The sequence below is a fragment of the Clavispora lusitaniae genome (assembly GCF_014636115.1).
Source record: "Clavispora lusitaniae strain FDAARGOS_655 chromosome Unknown tig00000003_pilon, whole genome shotgun sequence".
Taxonomy (NCBI): Eukaryota; Fungi; Ascomycota; class Pichiomycetes; order Serinales; family Metschnikowiaceae; genus Clavispora; species Clavispora lusitaniae.
In genome coordinates this window covers 1,849,678-1,866,347 of record NW_027093975.1, presented here as the reverse complement: position 1 = coordinate 1,866,347, position 16,670 = coordinate 1,849,678, and the positions used below count along the sequence as shown (strand labels likewise).

The window sequence follows — 16,670 nt, the reverse complement described above, 5'->3', positions numbered from 1 at the left end:
AGGAGCGATCTTAGAAAGTCTGCAAATTTATCCAATTATTGCTCTTTGATTTTAGGAGACAACCTTCCCGGTGTAGAAAATCAATAATAGTAGTAGCTCCGACAATTTAGGACACGCCGCAATTTTCTGGCATAGTTATGCTCCAATCATGTACTTCTACCTAAGGATCCACACCGCTTGTAGACCCAGATCCAGTATGAACAAGTGTAGTAAACTGAAGCATAATATAGGGATCGAATCGTCTTAAAAGTTTTCACAGTTATGGCACATAAACTTCCCAAAAGCCACACAAAGGTGACCTTAGTAGAAGTTATCTGGATAAAGACATATAATGTGTGGCATGTAAACGCTAACGCAAGGCAAAGTGCTACATTATTCTATCAAGCTTATATGCCTTGTACCGACTACGTAAACATACGAAAGTCACAATAGGACGGATTATTTTTGGTCGGGTTATATCCCCAGCGGAATAGCGATGTGCAATCCTGCACTACAGCAAGATATACAGACTCCAGACTTCTAACAGTAATAAAGTGCCCCGTTGAAAGAACGCTCTGGGCGATTTTTTGAATATAGAAATCCGAAAAGAACCAAATTTCAGGCTAAGATAACGTTAGGCCATGCTATGATTTCCTCTAGCGTTCTCTCTGTTGGAGAAACCTCATACCAGCTAGAAATATGGGGAGATTTGAAGCACAAACTTTCCCAGCTAGAGTATGTGGCGTCCGTACGTGTTCGAAGAATACCCCTCTTCCTTGTTTCCATAGGGCCGTTTGATGTCTACTCAGAGCATGCTGAGACGGAAGGCTACTTTCAAGAAAACTTGACCACTAGGACAGGAGTGATGGCTCGTTCAGATGCAGAAGTATACGTGGTTTTCTATCTAGCCGGCTCAGGAGTCAAGTGTTTCTGCATTGATTTTGGCATTATAAGAGAGGCTCAGAATTTGGGCCGGAATCAACATTCCAACATCTACTTTTCAGAAAACCCTCGGCATGCCGCCCGCTCGGACACTGCTGTCTTTGATCGTGTGCTTGAAGGCAGATTATCAGAAAAGCCCACGAGAACAGCACCACTTCCGCCGCCACTGCTGATTCTTTCTTCAGAGCCTCAAATTTCAGAAACGATAAACAAAACCATTCTTTCAGGTCTCCGGCTTCGCGGGCTTTCGAGAAGCTCAGCACAAAGCGCAAAACAGCGGGTTATCATCGGAGAAATCTACCAAATGACGAAGAAGGCGTCTCACTTTGCCCTACGAAAGTACAACTATGACTTTAACGATGCAAACACCAAGATCAAAACAAGCGATATTCAGGACGTTGTGGAACGGCTATTGGAGGTATTTGTTGACATAGAACCAGCAGAAAATTTCACCTGAAGCAAATGCTTCTAAGGGTGGATTAAAAGGCTGTATAGTCGGTAATTGCTGTGAGGCATATCTTGATTTTGTCTAAGTACCTGTCCACTACGACATCATTCATTCAGTTGCCTCACTAGCAGTGATTTCCTAACGGCCACATACAATAATTTTAATTTCAGCAAGTTTTACTTTTTGAACCATACTCCATAGATTAATGAGATACACGAGTAAATTCATTCTGTAGTTCTCGATCTGAAATCATTAATTTTTTGTTCTTTTATTAAGGAACCTCTTCTAGGCTTACCAAAACAGCACCAATTTGATATCACATACTAAAACTTCTGCTAAACTACAGTCAATTGTCGTAATCTACATCAAATAATCGAGCCATTTATCCAGCTATTTCAGTATATACAAGGGCCTAAAGACTGGCCAAATCCACCACTTTGTTTTCCGCAAAATCTCCATGTCTGCGGTCCGAAGCATTCTCCAACAGACGCTTCAACTCGCTCTTTCTCTCCTTCTTTTTCTGCATGTTACTGCCTCCAACATGGTCCAATAACAACGAGCGGTCCTTTAACAAGTAGCCGCCATGGGCAGGGTCAGAGTAATATGCAATGTCTCTCTTGTGCGTTGGACGCGCTTGCAAAGGGACATATCCCTTCTTCAAAAGGAAACGGTCTGGATCAACGTGAGCCTGTAAGCCCAACTTGGTGTGATACACACTGGTGTATGTGTAGCCCAACTTGGAAATGGCGTTAATGACACTGGAAGTGGCTCTTGAAGCCTCCACATTCAAAGGAACGTTATAAGTCTCGCTACCGTTACCCAACAACTTCACACCGTCTTTTAAAGTTCCTGTGAGCAAGCCACAGTCACGCATGGCTTTGATGGTCAAGGTTTCACCCGCATTCAATGGAATTCTACCGTGGTCCCAGAAATCCTGGATTCTGTCCAAGTTGACATCATGAAAGATTTTTCTGTGGGGTCTTTTGAATCCGATAATGGGGAAACGCTTGTAGTATGGTGTCTGACCACCTTCAAGCCAGTGGGGGACTTTTCCACGGGCTTTTTGACCCTTTTGGCCTCGGCCAGAAGTCTTACCCTTTCCGGAAGCTGGACCTCTACCAAGCCTCTTGTAGCCCTTGACTGCACCATCAAAAGCAGCCAAGTTTCCCAAATAGGAAACATTTCTGACGCAGCTAAGGAAGGGCTGGACAGGCGTCGCCACCCACGACTTTGCCACGTTGAATAATCCCAACATGCTTTACTGAAGTAAAAAGTGTTGGCTCTGAAAATTTGGCCGAGAAGTCGCGCGCGCACCAAGGTGCAGTTTTGGTCTGGAGCAGAGGAATAAATGGATCTAATTAAGAGGAGAAAAAGACATACATCCAGCGAAGAATACTATTCTTTTTTTTTTTTTTTCTTTTTGAAAATATCTCTCCAGCTGATCAAAAAGAAAATATTTTTGGTTGTTCTCTTATGTAGTGCTCCTGGTTCGCTACCTAAACTTAGTAGAGGAATGTTAGCGCAATTGAGATCCTTTGAAGCAAGGATGAATCCTCAAAGATGCTCTTTTGGAAGCTAGGTCTATTCACAATTGTGGAATCGCGTCGTGACCGTATCTTTTAGCATAAAGTCCGAGCGCTTTGATAGGAAACAAAAACTTATATGTTGGATATTCGATGGCACAACTGTGATTGAAGACACCTTCAACGTCCTCATACTTCCATTCTCCCGTTGCACCTTGTCTACTCATAAGAAGTCGGACAGCACGGTCGATAGGTGCACGATCAGGGTAATTACCCAACAACAACGCAATGGCCGCCCAAGATGTTTGAACAACTAGAGATTTCCCAGTAGGAACATACGTGTGAGTTTCACAAGCCTTCATAGATTCAGACCAGCCACCGTCGTCTTCCTGCTTGCTAACGAGGAAATGAAGTCCTCTACGAACAGTTTCGGAAGTTTCATATGTCTTTCCCACACTTTCCAACGCTTCGATAGCAAACATCGAAGCATACGTATAGCAGACTCCCCATGAACCATACCACAGACCGTCGTGCGGATCTTGAACCCTTTCAATATATTCAATGGCGTTATCGATAGCACTGGATATAGTTTCAGGTTTGTAATCTGGATAGTACTTGGAGAAGTAAATCAAACCCAAGACCGACGAATCTGTGCACTCAACATAAGGGTATTCGACCATGATATTGTTGAAAACTTCAGCAGGACTCAAGTTTTCCAAAAGCGGGTTGGCTCTGATCTTCTCATACGAAGAGAAGGAACCAAACTCAAATGAGTCTGTGTTTTGAATGAAGAGGATACGGTCCACAGCATCATGCAAGTCTTGCTCAGCAATTCTATCTTGAACAAAATGGCCCAAGTACTCGTCATTTTCGACCATGATGATTGCTTTCATAGCTTCGGCAGAGCAATCACAGACTGTGTAGCCTTGGGTTTTCGTACTGAAGGGCCATGCGCCTTTACGTTTATCTCTGAAAGAGCCATCAACACATTCCTCAGTGAACTGGGAGCGGCGTAAAAAATGATATCCTTTAAGAATTAAGTCTCGGAATTTCGGATCGCTAGACATTCCCGCAACAATGAGATATTGGCACATGAAAGAAACATCCCAGACTTGAACACCATTGGTTCCCATGACGGTCATTCCAAGAGAAGAATGGAAAACAACTTCATCCTTTCGCTCCAAAAACCGCTGAAAAGCATAAGAGTCACGGCCCTCCTCGATATAAGTAATGATCATGTTGAAGGCAAAACTCACAGGTGCAATACACAAGTAGTCTGTATTTTTGCATTCTTTAACAATGAGCTCGTAAACTCTTTTGGAACTGCGCCGGAGCAACCATTGTGGACGCACGTATTTTTCGTATTTCGTGATGAAAAAATTTAAGGTGTCCAACACTCTTGTATGTGGGTAATAGAGATCGACACCACAAACAGTATTCCTGTGCTTACTGAAATCAATCTGTTCATATGGCAACTGTTTAGGCAAGTAGATTTCTTCACGAATCTCCTTCAAAATCGGGGTGAGCTCACACGTATTACGGTTGGCCGTCAAATATGCCAATGGCAAGTAAATGGCTCTCGTATGGACCCACCATTTCGCAGGATGGATCGGTGTCCAGTAAGGAAGCATCCATAATTCTGGAGGAGCCGGATTCACGCCTTCCCATTCATAAAGGTTCAAGACAGACAACCATGCTTTCCCCCAATGAGGATTGCCGAGGGCCCCGCCTAATTTGTGTAGGGTTCTACGAGCTTTGACGCAAACAGGATGGTCGCTGGACAAGCCCAAAAGACGCAAACACACATAGTTGATAGTGGTACCAAAACAAGTTGATTTGTCATTTTCGTATAAGCCCCATCCACCGTCAACAGGATGGGACGTATTCACAAGATAGCGAATCATTTCCTGAGCATACGGTTCCGGGATTTCAGTTTTGGTGAAGTAGCTGGCAGCAACATAACCAATGGTCATGAACATAGGTCCTTTGTATTGGCAGGGGAAACATCCGCTATCGCTCTGGATGGCTGCGAGAAACTCTGAACCCTTTTCAGCGGCGGCAAGTGGTGTTTTAATATCAGGCTCTGGCTTTGGAGCCTCGAAATCCTGCGCCCCAATGAGGTAGCGCGTAGTGTTAGTTTGAGGAACACTGGAGGATTCTTGCTCATCCAAGTACCGCCATTTCGTAGCTCCCAATTCACTGCACTCAAGTCTCCAACGGGAAGGATCTGTACGAGGGAGCCCGAGTTTTTCTGAATAGTATTCCCGAGACATGGGAAGACAATGGTGTTTTGTGGAGAAGTAGTAAGTCTGGCGATAATGGGGTATGCAGGTTACATCACGACACGAAGAGGTTAGGAGAAAGGAGAATACACTTGGTAAGAGTACCGAGAAGTACAAAAAAATCGAATAGGAGTTGAAGACGTGTCAAAGGAAATGCAAGGAGACAATTACTCGGAGGGTTTCTCGTGAATGTAAAGACAGAAATATCCCTAGTGTAGAATGTTAGTCACTCGACTACTATGCGGGAGAAAGTCGCAGGTACTAATAGGCGACAAAAATCGGTGAATCACCGCAGAAAGAAAAATCCCCGGTGCTAGAAGCAAAAAAACTCTCCTGATGTTCATACAACAAAAGCCTTGAGCCCAAAACACTATATTCCACAGTACAAACTATAGCTTCATAGGGCATCTGGTCACATGACCACACCGCTTGTATCTGGCGCACGACCTCTCATCGTGGAAAAAAAGCCATTTCCGTACTAAGCTATCCCACAAACGCCATGGCTAAAAGAAAATTGGACGAGGTCCAGGCCAGCGCAGTTCCTAACGATGATGCTGGTATTGATGCCGTTCCAGAATCCATAAACGGAAACAACTCAAATGCCGGTTCCGATTCTGATGTTGAAGAAGAAGAGGAAGAAGATGAAGCCAAGACTGAAGAAGAAACCATTCGGCAACAGGGTCGTCCCACAAAGAAGCAAAGAAAGCAACTTTCTGCGCAAGAGATTCAGGTGGCCAGAGAAACAGCAGAGCTTTTCAAGTCGAATATCTTCAAAATGCAAATCGATGAGCTTGTGAGCGAAGTCAAGATTAAAGAGTCTAACGTATCTCGAATTGAAAAAGTGTTACATCGCCTTCATGGGTGTATTCTGCAGATCCCTGCGAGCGAAAGCTTAACGCTTGAAGAGGCTGAAAATCTTATCAATCCGAAAAAAGTTGTTATTCCTTTCCCAGACCCTAAGCCCACGAAGACAAATTACAAATTTGGTTATTTGCCTCCAGAGGACGTTTCCTTGGTCGGATCTTTTGGATTAAAAACTGGCATAGCTCAAAGAGAAGGGATGTCTATTGATATTTCGTTGACGATGCCCAAATCTTTGTTCCTGCCCAAAGATTATCTCAACTACCGTGCATTGTACAAGAGAGCCTTCTATCTTGCGTACATGGCAGAACACCTTATCCACTTGACCAAGAAAAACAATTTGCCAGTGAAAATCTCATATTGCTATTTGAACGACGATGTTCTCTGTCCCATGCTCAAACTTGAGAGTATCAAGACAGATAACAAGGACGACTTATGTTTCCATAAGACCAAGTTCTCCATTAATTTGATCGCTGCGTTTCCATTTGGTGTCTTCGAGCCAAAGAAGCTTTTGCCCGACCGCAATTGCATTAGGGTCCAGAGCGATTCAGAAGAACTCCCGCCTACACCATACTACAACTCGTCTATTCTTTCCCTGTCCACATATGATTACTACTTAAAGTTTTTGTACGCAAGCAAGAAGTCAGCAGATGCGTTCAAAGATGCTTGCACTTTGGGAAGATTGTGGTTGCAACAGAGGGGAATGGGCTCCTCTATTAATAAAGGTGGATTTGGCCACTTTGAATTTGCCATAACGATGGCTGCACTTTTAAACGGAGGTGGAGCCAATGGTAACAAGATTCTCTTGCACGGTTTCTCTTCATACCAACTTTTCAAAGGTACGATCAAGTATTTGGCCACTATGGACTTGACCTCAGGTTATCTCTCGTTTTCAGGTGAAATTGGCGATTCAATCAGCTGCAAGTACAATGCTGATGCCGGTTTCAACACGCCTACAATTTTCGACAAGAATGTCAAGTTGAACATTTTGTGGAAGATGTCCAACTCATCCTACCAAGCTTTGCGACTACAGGCAATTAGTACCTATTCTTTGCTTAATGATGTTGTTTACGATAGATTTGATCCAATCTTATTACGCAAAACTGGTCTTAACTGCATGAAGTACGATTTGGTGTATAATGTTGAGCTTCCTGAGGACCTCTACGAATCCTTTGGCGCCTTAGAGAAGATATCATTCATCACCTTTGACAACTACGTCAAACACAAATTGTACGTGATCTTGAAAACAGCATTGGGTGAACGAGTAACGAGCTTAGAAATCTTGAATGAGAAAGTTTCTAATGCTTTTCCTCTCACAAGGAGAAAGCCTGCCCAACCACATTGCACAAAATACACTATTGGTCTTGAGTTAAATGCAGATGAGTGCGATAAATTAGTTAGTAAGGGCCCTAATGATATAGATGAAGAGCAAGCGGCCAAATTTCGTGCTTTTTGGGGCTCCAAGTCTTCTTTGAGAAGATTCAAAGACGGAACAATCCAACACTGTGTTGTTTGGACAGTGGAAAAAAATGAACCGCTAGTTTTCCAAATCATGAACTACGCCCTCAATACCCATGTTCACCCCCTTATTTCTCAGCATGCAAGCTCAAATGCTTCCAAATTTAATGCAAGGTTACCAACACCGCTGAATGCTCTTGCTTCCAACCTGGGTGTAACATCCACTGCGAACTTCACTCTTTTAAAATCATCATTTGAAGATCTTTGCAAAATCATGTACAATTTGGAAATGCCTTTGGGAATTAAGTCGATTTTACCCGCTTCTCCTGCTTTGCGCAACACTTCCATCTTGCAACCTGTTCCATTCGCAGTTTCTGATCCTAATTTCTGGAATGAAGTTGTTTTGCAGTTTGAAACGTCTTCGAGATGGCCCGATGAGATTAAGGCTTTGGAAAAAACGAAGGCTGCGTTCTTATTGAAAATGAGTGATACTTTGAACAAAGAGACGACATACAAGACATTCCTTTCTCGTGACCATTCGATTCCATTCAATGAAGATGTTACCATCCTTAATGTGATGGCCCCATCTGGATTCGGTTTTAAAATCAGAGTTCTCACAGAAAGAGACGAAATCCTTTACTTGAGAGCAGTCGAAAATGCCGGTACGCAAAAAGCGATCGTTCAGAACATTTACTTGAAGTTCAACCAGAGATACATCGGATCCATCAAACACACCAGAACCATTAACATTCTCAACAGCAGTTTTCCATACTATTCGCCAACTGTCAGATTATTGAAACAATGGTTGGATGCCCATGTTCTTTTAGGACATTTTACAGATGAACTCGTGGAACTTATTGCTTTAAAACCATTTGTGGACCCTGCTCCATACACAGTGCCGAACTCTGTTGAGAAAGGTTTTCTTCAAGTTTTAGACTTCCTTGCTTCGTGGAACTGGAAAGACGATGCATTAATCTTGGACCTCGTGAAGCGCAGCGACGCTGTTGTGACTGACTTGGATAACAAGCTATCTGACAAATTATCAGTTCAAGCATACCAGTTAATACAGTCTAACTTCGAGAAAATCAGGAAGAGCGATCCTTCAGCTATGAAGACGCAATTCTTTGTTGGTTCCAAAGACGATGCATCAGGAATATTGTGGTCCGATGAAGTGACTCTTCCAATCGCAAGTAGATTGACTGCTTTGGCTCGTGCAGCCATTCTGTTAGTGAAAGACACGGCATTTGACCAAGCAACAATGGACTTATTCTTCACCCCAGCTTTGAACGATTTTGATTTCTTTATGAAGGTGAAAGGAAGCAACCTCAACAAACTGAGTGGTATCAAAAGAGAAGGCGAGTTCAAGAATTTGAACACCAATCTCACTTCTTATCCGACTGATATTACTTCTAGATACGACTTGAGCAGCGTTCTCGTTGATGAGCTCAAGAAAAAATTCGGAAATATAATCATTTTCTCATCCAGAAAATGCCCTGTTCTTTTTGGTGAAGGTGATAATGTGGTGTGTGGTGTTTTCGTTCCGACAGCAATGTCCAAAAAGAAATTCAGAGTTAGTTTGGGGATGGATGTGAAACCCACTGGTGATGGCGATGAGGTTGTGATCAACAAGCAGGAGATTTTTGACCAGATCAGCCTTTTGGGAGGTGATCTCATCAAAAGCATAAAATTTCGCAAATAGGTTAATGTATATAATGTACCATAATGAGCAATTGCACTCTCGCACATTAAATCCGTATAGTATCTTCGCGGTGATGATACTTGCCTACACATACGCAACGCTAAAAACCAGAGTATCATATTCCACCTGCTTGTTCGTGTTTCGAAAAACATACTGCGATAACACCGTATCCTCTCATTTTTCCGATGCTGGATCCGAGTAATTTCGAGACTCAGAGACATCCAACAGTGGAGGAAACTATAGTTAATAACGTTTCCACACTATATCGGCGCAAAAAGCATTTTTTGGGTGATTTACGCCGCCTCATGGGGACATTGGGATACGTTTTCATAGCCATGGCGTATCTACGAGATTTTTCTTTGGTCCTCTTCATTCTCAGGTGCACACTCCAATTCTTGCTCTCAGAGCCGTTTCCAAATGTTGGGCCAGAATTTGGGTCCACCTTCAACATCAAAGAAGGACAGGCGAGGTTCTTGATGCGCTCAGTTCTCATTTTCAACGGTATTTGTTTGTTCGTGCACCTTATTTTCCCGCTTCCTGTGAGCCCGCTTCCTTCCGGCCATTACTACTATGGATCTTCAAGTATGCAATTTATTGGGGAAAGCGCACCATGTACTTCTTGGGGAATACTTGCATATGATGTGGCTACCTTTTTCTTACAACTAGTTTACCATGCACTTATGTGCGGGACAGATGATCTGGAGGTTTTGTCGGTTTCCATCCCAGAGAATTCCTCAGATGAATTTGGCTCCGTCAGTCTGGAAGCGGTGTCTGATGGCTACAATGGGAATGTGACAGTAATCACCATTGACGTGTTGGCTAATGTAAAAAGCTGCTTCAAAGCCCCAACGCTTCCCGAAATAGCTGAGCCAGTGGCTTTACGTCTTGGAAACAGAGACACACTACCTCTGTTGTTAGTGTAATGCAACTGCATTGCTTGCTGTTCGAGATTTCCAATCTACGCTTAAATGCAAAGATCGTCGTTCGTGCAATTCTCCTTTTTTTTGTTTTTCAATCTTCATCTGCAGTGAAGTTGTTTCTGACGGCAGGACCTTCAGAAGACTTCGAGACGAATAGAGGTGAAAAGATGAGGAATTGAGGAGGACGAAAAAGAAGAGGAGTAAATGTACGAACAGGCAAGGAAAAGTAAGAGATAAAAGTATGAAGAGACGAGGGAAGAACGTATAAAAGTGATAACTTTCAATCACTGTGGTACTTCGCTGGATTGGTCATGTGCCTCGCCGCCAGAGTCTATGTTTATATCAGAATGGCTACTTCATTGAACAATTGCAGTACTTTCAGGTCAATATTTACTAAAATACCTGGAGAAATCCAAGTGTTACCGGAATCATGTATAGATCATTTTCTGAGCATATTCTCATATTCTCATCTTCTCGACTGGGTGCGAAAGTTGAAATTAATAGGACATAGTGAAGGAGAGCCCAGGTACATCACAATATATTCAGTTCTTAAGGGAAGAAGTGGATCTATATGAGTTCAGTTGGCAATTAAAAGTATACCTAAAAAAAAAAAGAAAAAAAAATAGAATAAAGTGTAGAGAATCTGAAATAGGAACATCAAATGTTCAAGTCTGAGGCCACACACCCGTGCACCATCCGATGAGGCTTACAAAAGCTAAAAAAAAAAAATTACTTTCTTCCCCAGTATGTCGAACATAGTTGGAATCGAGTACAATCGGGTCACAAATACGTCTCTGACGGATTTCCCTGGCCATTCTGCCGAAGACCATGCATGGGACATTGAGAAGTTCAAGCGGACCTTCGATATTGACATCAAGTACATTGCTGGAAGAAATGCAAACTTTGACTTGCGCCATATTGACACCTCGATCGCCAATGCATTTCGTCGTATTATGATTGCAGAGGTGCCTTCTGTTGCTGCAGAGACCGTTTATGTTTTCAACAACACTTCTGTCATTCAGGATGAGGTGTTGGCACACCGTATTGGACTTATTCCTTTGAATGTGGACCCCGATGCGTTGGTGTGGATTGATCCTGCTGCAGACGAGGCCGAGCGCTTCAATGACACAAACACCATAGTCATGTCGCTTGACGTCTCTTGTACCAGAAACCCTCATGCTCCAGCAGGTACCACAGACCCTAAGTTGCTTTACCGTAACTCCAGTGTCTATGCGAGAGACTTGAAGTTCGAGCCCCAGGGCCGCCAGGCCGAGCTTTTCAAGGACTCCCCAGTGGTTCCTTGTGACCCTGATATCTTGTTGGCCAAGTTGCGTCCGGGACAAGAGATCTCGTTGCGTGTGCACTGTGTTTTGGGAGTAGGTAGTGACCACGCCAAATTTTCCCCAGTTGCCACTGCGTCGTACCGTTTGATGCCTGTTATTGACATTTTGGAGCCCATCTCAGGCGAACAGGCGGTAAGATTCCAGAAGTGCTTCCCTTCGGGCGTGATTGGCATTGATGAAAAAGGAGAGGCATATGTGGCTGATGCCAGAAAAGACACCGTTTCGAGAGAAGTTTTGCGCCACGAAGAGTTTTCGGGCAAAGTCAAGTTGGGACGTGACAGAGAGCACTTTATCTTCAATGTGGAGTCGACTGGAGCGATGTCGCCTGCAGAGATTTTTCTCAAGTCCGTTCGTGTCTTGAAGAACAAGGTGGACTACTTACGTAACTGTCCTGTAGGACAGTAGAGAGAGGGACCAATAGAGGAGAAAGGAAGGAGAGAAAAGAAGGCCCTGCGCTGTACATTAGAAATTGCATACATGTCATAAGTTACTCTGTCTGTATTTTACACAAGCTGTTTCCGAGAGCCCTTGAAGAAAAATTGCACGATGGTGATCTGCAAAAATGCCATTCCGACCATCAACAAAACCTCCAAGATGGAAAAGTAGTAGATGCGCGATTCCGTCGATTGCACTGTGGCCTGGTTACGGTTGTTTCTCGTCTTGTAGTATTGCAAAGCGCGTTTGAGTTCGTCCAACTGGCCGTCGATGGTTTCGACTGTACGCTTCATGTTCTCAACGTGTGCAATCGGCTTTTGGTTGGGCTGCTCAGGCATGGATGCACGGAATGCTTTAGAGGCGTCGCCGTCGTACTTGATCTCGAAATCAATAACCTTCTCGGCAAAAGTCGACATTTCGTTGGAAAAGCAAAACTCGTACTCGCCAACACTGCGGGCCGTGAAAACCAAGTCACCTTGTCTTTGTTTGGTTTCGGAGGCGATGATGTTGCCCAGTGGGTTTTTGATGGTGTAATCCACGTCAAAAGAGCCACCTTGTTGCACAGCAAAGTAGTAGCTCACTTGGGTGTCTGGCTTTTCGGTGAAAATGTAAAAGCAAGCAGCCTCTTTGGCAGGCAAGTTGAAAGTCAACGCCGACGCAGCAATGAGCTGGAAAAGGGCAAAAAGCGCAATACTCCGGGCCAACATAAGTGAAGTAGAATATGTCTTTTTAGCTTCTGGACGTGTCCGAAAAAAAACACCAGAGGTGTGGGTCGTGCGTGGGCCAGTGTGATAGGCCGGAAAGATACTGGGGAAAAGTCTATGAACGTGACTTTGGTGTTGAATCTTTTCCTTTCTCGTATATTGCTTACTTAGTGTTTGACGGCTTTTTCAAACGGCTCGATGTTCCTTCTCGTTTGGATCGTGTAACGATGTGATTTAATGTCTGTTGTTCTAATTAGCCAGATCTTGGGCGCGCCTAAAGAAGAAGCGCGCAGCGAACAATAGAAGCAGCAGATGCGTCATGATCATATTGATCAGCATTGCGTATCGTCATATGTTCAGAAGATTTTTAGCAGTCTTTGAATTTCTTTACAGACGCTCCTAGTAGAGCAAAACTTTCGTCTAAGGCCATTGAAGCTTCCTCACTAGAAAAAGACGCGAACTATTTTTCCTCTGAGACTACCTAAATGGAGAGACTACGACGCATCTTACCAACTGGACTAGAAAGTCAAATTTTGCAAAGTATTTTCTAAATTTCGTGTATTTAATTCAAAGTTTATCATCATTGTGGTTCCCATAGTGTCGTCCAGCGACTTTATATTTATGGCAGGTTTAAAGATTCTCACACCAAGTTTAGCACTAAACCACACAACTACCGACATCCTGTTAAAATATCCATTGTTCTATGTACATGCGATTAGACAGTGTAAACCATACGACCAAGCTTGTCAAAACCGACTGCTCTGTCCTTCTTTCTGTCTCTCCTAGAAGCACCATAACGGTACCCCACCTTTCCAGAAGTGGCGTTAGTGAATCTAAATTGAACCTTATCCCCATCCTTCTGCGTTCCAACGGTAACCTTATTCAATTGGACGCGGTGGTTACTTTCTTCCTTGAACTCCGACAAGTTGTCCAAAGTCTGCTGAGCAGGCTCTAGACCGAAGATCTTTGCTGCATCAACCGGACCGAAAGGCTCTGACTCAGAAATGGTCAAAAACCGTTGGTTCAACGTCTTGTGTGGTGTAGGAATCTCGGTCAAATTGTCTGCCTCACGTGGAGGATCGTACAAAGGAAACATCTTCTTCATAATGGAGGAAAAACGCACAATTTCCTTATTCATAGTGCCCTGAATGTTAGTATAAAGTTTCAAAAATACTTTGGTGGCAGTGGAATCTTTCAGTAACAAGTGGTCTAACCATGTAGTTGTCTTAAAGACTAATCGAATTTTTTTGTAATCTCATCATTTCCACTGCACAAATTCAAAAATTTACATACCTCTTCTCTCCAGCTCTTCTCAATTTGCTGTAACTTGACAATGGCTTCCACACGAGCAATCTTGATACCATACTTGTGAGCGATTTCTTGTGTCAACGCTCCATCCTCAACCACTTCGCTGTAGATTTGCTGCTTCAAGTCATCTGAAATGATCGAAGCGGTTCTGCAGTGAAGATTCTGTGGGAAAGGATGTAACGCAGGGTTTCTTTTTGAGTCCATGCCGCTACGAGAAAAACTCTCTTTACCCGGAAGAACTAAAGTATCACCATTAGGAACGATGTAGTTGGGTGTGTTGTTTTGAGGCGGGTAGTAGTATTTGTTTCTGTAGTACTCGCCTCTGATGTTTTTGGGTCCCAACCATGCCTTCAAGTGTCTTTGGAAAAAACCAGCGTGGTCCTTTTTGGGATGGGACAAAGGAGCCAATTCGGCACGGTATCGAGGATAAGCCGGCTTCCTCTTTGCGCCTCGAACAATCTGAAGGGGCACAAACAGCTTGTTGCCGCTTGTGAACGCTTGTTTGCAAAACATGGCGCAAATGTGAAAAGTATTTAGACTAACGGTGAAGAAATTTTCTGTCCAAGGCCGGATGTCGCACGACTCGCTCAATGTCGCACTTCCCTCAGGGCTAGAGGGCCGGCCCACCTTAAATATAAATACATGTATGCTCCATCAAAAAGGCTTCAAGTAGCAATGGTGACGAACCACGTAAATGTACACTTGTTTGCACAAGCAGCGAGAAAGACAAATTGGTTATTCAGATCATTTGAAGCTGAGTTCGCAGCAAAACCGCATCAAATTCACCAGTCAGACTCGTCGTATCAGTCCCATCACCCATACTGTCCCGCTAACAGGGTCAGATCAATCTGAGAATGCCCGTAGTGTCTCATTGAACCAAGAAATCCGTCTACATGGTAAAAAATAGATCTTGGGTGAGACATTCTGCAATCACACCCGTACCCCTACGGCACGCGCTAAGCGTGTTGTTTAGCCTCTGCTAGCGTTTGCCTGTGTTAGAGAAAAAAGCCCAGAATCTCCTAATGGACGGCTTTGTCACGTCTTTTAAAAAGTTGCGGGAGCGGGTTTCACCGGCAAAATCAACCGACCCGGCCACACTGTACTCGGTTGCCGACGAAAAAGTGGTTTTGCGGGACGAAGACTTTTGTCGCAAACGCCCTAGCTCCACCGATGATCCCTTTACAGACAAGAGCCTGAAAGTATCGAAAACAAGCAAGGAAGACTCTTCTGCGTTTGTTTCAACCCTCAACCGAACAGAGTCGACTGGCGATTTTATCAAAGATCTGAACTTGCGGTCCGCCATTTTGAAGGAGAAACTGCCCGTTTCAGAACCTACTGACCAAGCGCTTGCGAGCGGTAAAGCAGAGTCAAAAGACGTGGTAGAGGCAGATCCTGAGGAGGACGAAGTTACACTAGAAGTCCTTGAAGAAATGCACAAACTTGAACTGTGCTTTCCTATATTAGCAGAAAGATATCGCCTATTAGATAAAATAGGCGAGGGAACCTTTTCCACCGTCTATAAAGCTGAAGCCATAAATGGAGCTGTGATGTTGGGCTCCCAAGTGTGGAAATCGCCCCCTTTGCAAAAAAGTGTTGCCAAAAAACAGAGGAAAACAAAGAAGAATCCCCTTGTGGCGTTGAAGCAGATCTACGTGACATCTTCACCCAATAGAATATACAATGAGCTAAATCTCCTCTACATGCTTAGTGGCAACTCTCATGTGGCACCTTTGCTTGACATTTTGAGGTATAATGATCAGGTACTTGCCATTTTACCTTACTACCAGCATGCGGATTTCCGTGACTTCTATCGTGATCTCCCCATTAAGGGAATGAAAAAATACTTATGGGAGCTCTTTCATGGTCTCGAATTCGTGCATAGTAAAGGTATCATTCACCGCGATTTGAAACCCACTAACTTCTTATACGACCCTTTTAAGGGGAAAGGTGTTTTGGTTGATTTTGGATTGGCAGAGAAGATGCCTCTGATGGTCTCCTATAGCAACAAGTCATCCAATGCTTGCCCTTGTTTATCAAAGGAAAAAAATACGGCCAACCGAGTACACTCTAAGCGCCTCAACATCAAAGCAGCATATCCCAAAGTAGACCAGAGGCCACCAAGACGTGCAAACAGAGCTGGTACGCGAGGATTCAGAGCACCCGAAGTATTATTCAAATGCACAAATCAATCAACTAAGATTGATATATGGTCGGCTGGTGTGATTGCATTATCACTCTTATCGCGGAAATTTCCATTGTTCAATTCACCCGATGATATCGATGCATTGATCGAGATTATTTTGATTTTCGGGGTAGAAAAGCTTCAGAAATGCGCAGAGTTACATGGGTGTGGGCTTGAGGTAACCATTCCGGCTGTTCAGGCGTCCAATTATAATGGGAATCTAATCAAGTTCATTACGGTGCTTTTGAGTTATGAGGAGGAGAATGAGTGCTTGCCACCAGATAGCGTTATTCATGATACCCTAAAATACCTCGACAAGAATAATTATTCTCTTTTGAAGCCAACATTCAACAGCAGTGAAGAAATGACAACAGCAGATTATAACAAGTTCAAGGAAGATTTGGAAGGGTACAACGACCTTAAGCATTTACTTCAACTCTTGTACGGGTGCTTTAGTATGGATCCATCCAAGCGACTTTCAGCGTCGCTGCTTTTAAAGTCTCCGTTTTTCAGCGAATTGGACACACACAAGGATGACGAAATATTACTATAGGGAAGCAGGTTACAAAAATCGGATATAGGTTAC

General features: G+C 43.6%; 10 protein-coding genes across 10 annotated transcripts; 5 read left to right on the top strand and 5 right to left on the bottom strand. All coding sequences in view use genetic code 12, as the record gives it.

Moving 5' to 3' along the window:
• Positions 1-625: 625 nt before the first annotated feature.
• Positions 626-1,378, top strand: FOB63_000861 (uncharacterized protein; the record flags this gene model as incomplete). Its single annotated transcript, XM_002619708.2, has 1 exon — positions 626-1,378. The coding sequence occupies one exon, from the start codon at positions 626-628 to the stop codon at positions 1,376-1,378; it is 753 nt and encodes a 250-aa protein (XP_002619754.2).
• A 403-nt stretch (positions 1,379-1,781) lies between these two features.
• MRPL10 (mitochondrial 54S ribosomal protein uL15m) lies at positions 1,782-2,624 on the bottom strand (the record flags this gene model as incomplete). The annotated part of the gene is made up of 1 exon (XM_002619707.2): positions 1,782-2,624. One exon carries the CDS (start codon positions 2,622-2,624, stop codon positions 1,782-1,784), a length of 843 nt encoding a protein of 280 aa, XP_002619753.2.
• Positions 2,625-2,954: 330 nt separating this feature from the next.
• Positions 2,955-5,165, bottom strand: ERG7 (lanosterol synthase; the record flags this gene model as incomplete). Its single annotated transcript, XM_002619706.2, has 1 exon — positions 2,955-5,165. The coding sequence occupies one exon, from the start codon at positions 5,163-5,165 to the stop codon at positions 2,955-2,957; it is 2,211 nt and encodes a 736-aa protein (XP_002619752.2).
• A 508-nt stretch (positions 5,166-5,673) lies between these two features.
• On the top strand, positions 5,674-9,192 carry UTP22 (rRNA-processing protein; the record flags this gene model as incomplete). The annotated part of the gene is made up of 1 exon (XM_002619705.2): positions 5,674-9,192. The coding sequence occupies one exon, from the start codon at positions 5,674-5,676 to the stop codon at positions 9,190-9,192; it is 3,519 nt and encodes a 1,172-aa protein (XP_002619751.2).
• A 185-nt stretch (positions 9,193-9,377) lies between these two features.
• FOB63_000857 (uncharacterized protein) lies at positions 9,378-10,115 on the top strand (the record flags this gene model as incomplete). The annotated part of the gene is made up of 1 exon (XM_002619704.2): positions 9,378-10,115. One exon carries the CDS (start codon positions 9,378-9,380, stop codon positions 10,113-10,115), a length of 738 nt encoding a protein of 245 aa, XP_002619750.2.
• Positions 10,116-10,858: 743 nt separating this feature from the next.
• RPC40 (DNA-directed RNA polymerase core subunit) lies at positions 10,859-11,860 on the top strand (the record flags this gene model as incomplete). Its single annotated transcript, XM_002619703.2, has 1 exon — positions 10,859-11,860. One exon carries the CDS (start codon positions 10,859-10,861, stop codon positions 11,858-11,860), a length of 1,002 nt encoding a protein of 333 aa, XP_002619749.1.
• Positions 11,861-11,958: 98 nt separating this feature from the next.
• FOB63_000855 (uncharacterized protein) lies at positions 11,959-12,597 on the bottom strand (the record flags this gene model as incomplete). Its single annotated transcript, XM_002619702.2, has 1 exon — positions 11,959-12,597. One exon carries the CDS (start codon positions 12,595-12,597, stop codon positions 11,959-11,961), a length of 639 nt encoding a protein of 212 aa, XP_002619748.1.
• Positions 12,598-13,309: 712 nt separating this feature from the next.
• FOB63_000854 (Eukaryotic mitochondrial regulator family protein) lies at positions 13,310-13,732 on the bottom strand (the record flags this gene model as incomplete). The annotated part of the gene is made up of 1 exon (XM_066102500.1): positions 13,310-13,732. One exon carries the CDS (start codon positions 13,730-13,732, stop codon positions 13,310-13,312), a length of 423 nt encoding a protein of 140 aa, XP_065958562.1.
• Positions 13,733-13,827: 95 nt separating this feature from the next.
• Positions 13,828-14,415, bottom strand: FOB63_000853 (mitochondrial 37S ribosomal protein mS45; the record flags this gene model as incomplete). The annotated part of the gene is made up of 1 exon (XM_002619701.2): positions 13,828-14,415. One exon carries the CDS (start codon positions 14,413-14,415, stop codon positions 13,828-13,830), a length of 588 nt encoding a protein of 195 aa, XP_002619747.2.
• Positions 14,416-14,924: 509 nt separating this feature from the next.
• CDC7 (serine/threonine protein kinase) lies at positions 14,925-16,637 on the top strand (the record flags this gene model as incomplete). The annotated part of the gene is made up of 1 exon (XM_002619700.2): positions 14,925-16,637. One exon carries the CDS (start codon positions 14,925-14,927, stop codon positions 16,635-16,637), a length of 1,713 nt encoding a protein of 570 aa, XP_002619746.2.
• Positions 16,638-16,670: the final 33 nt, after the last annotated feature.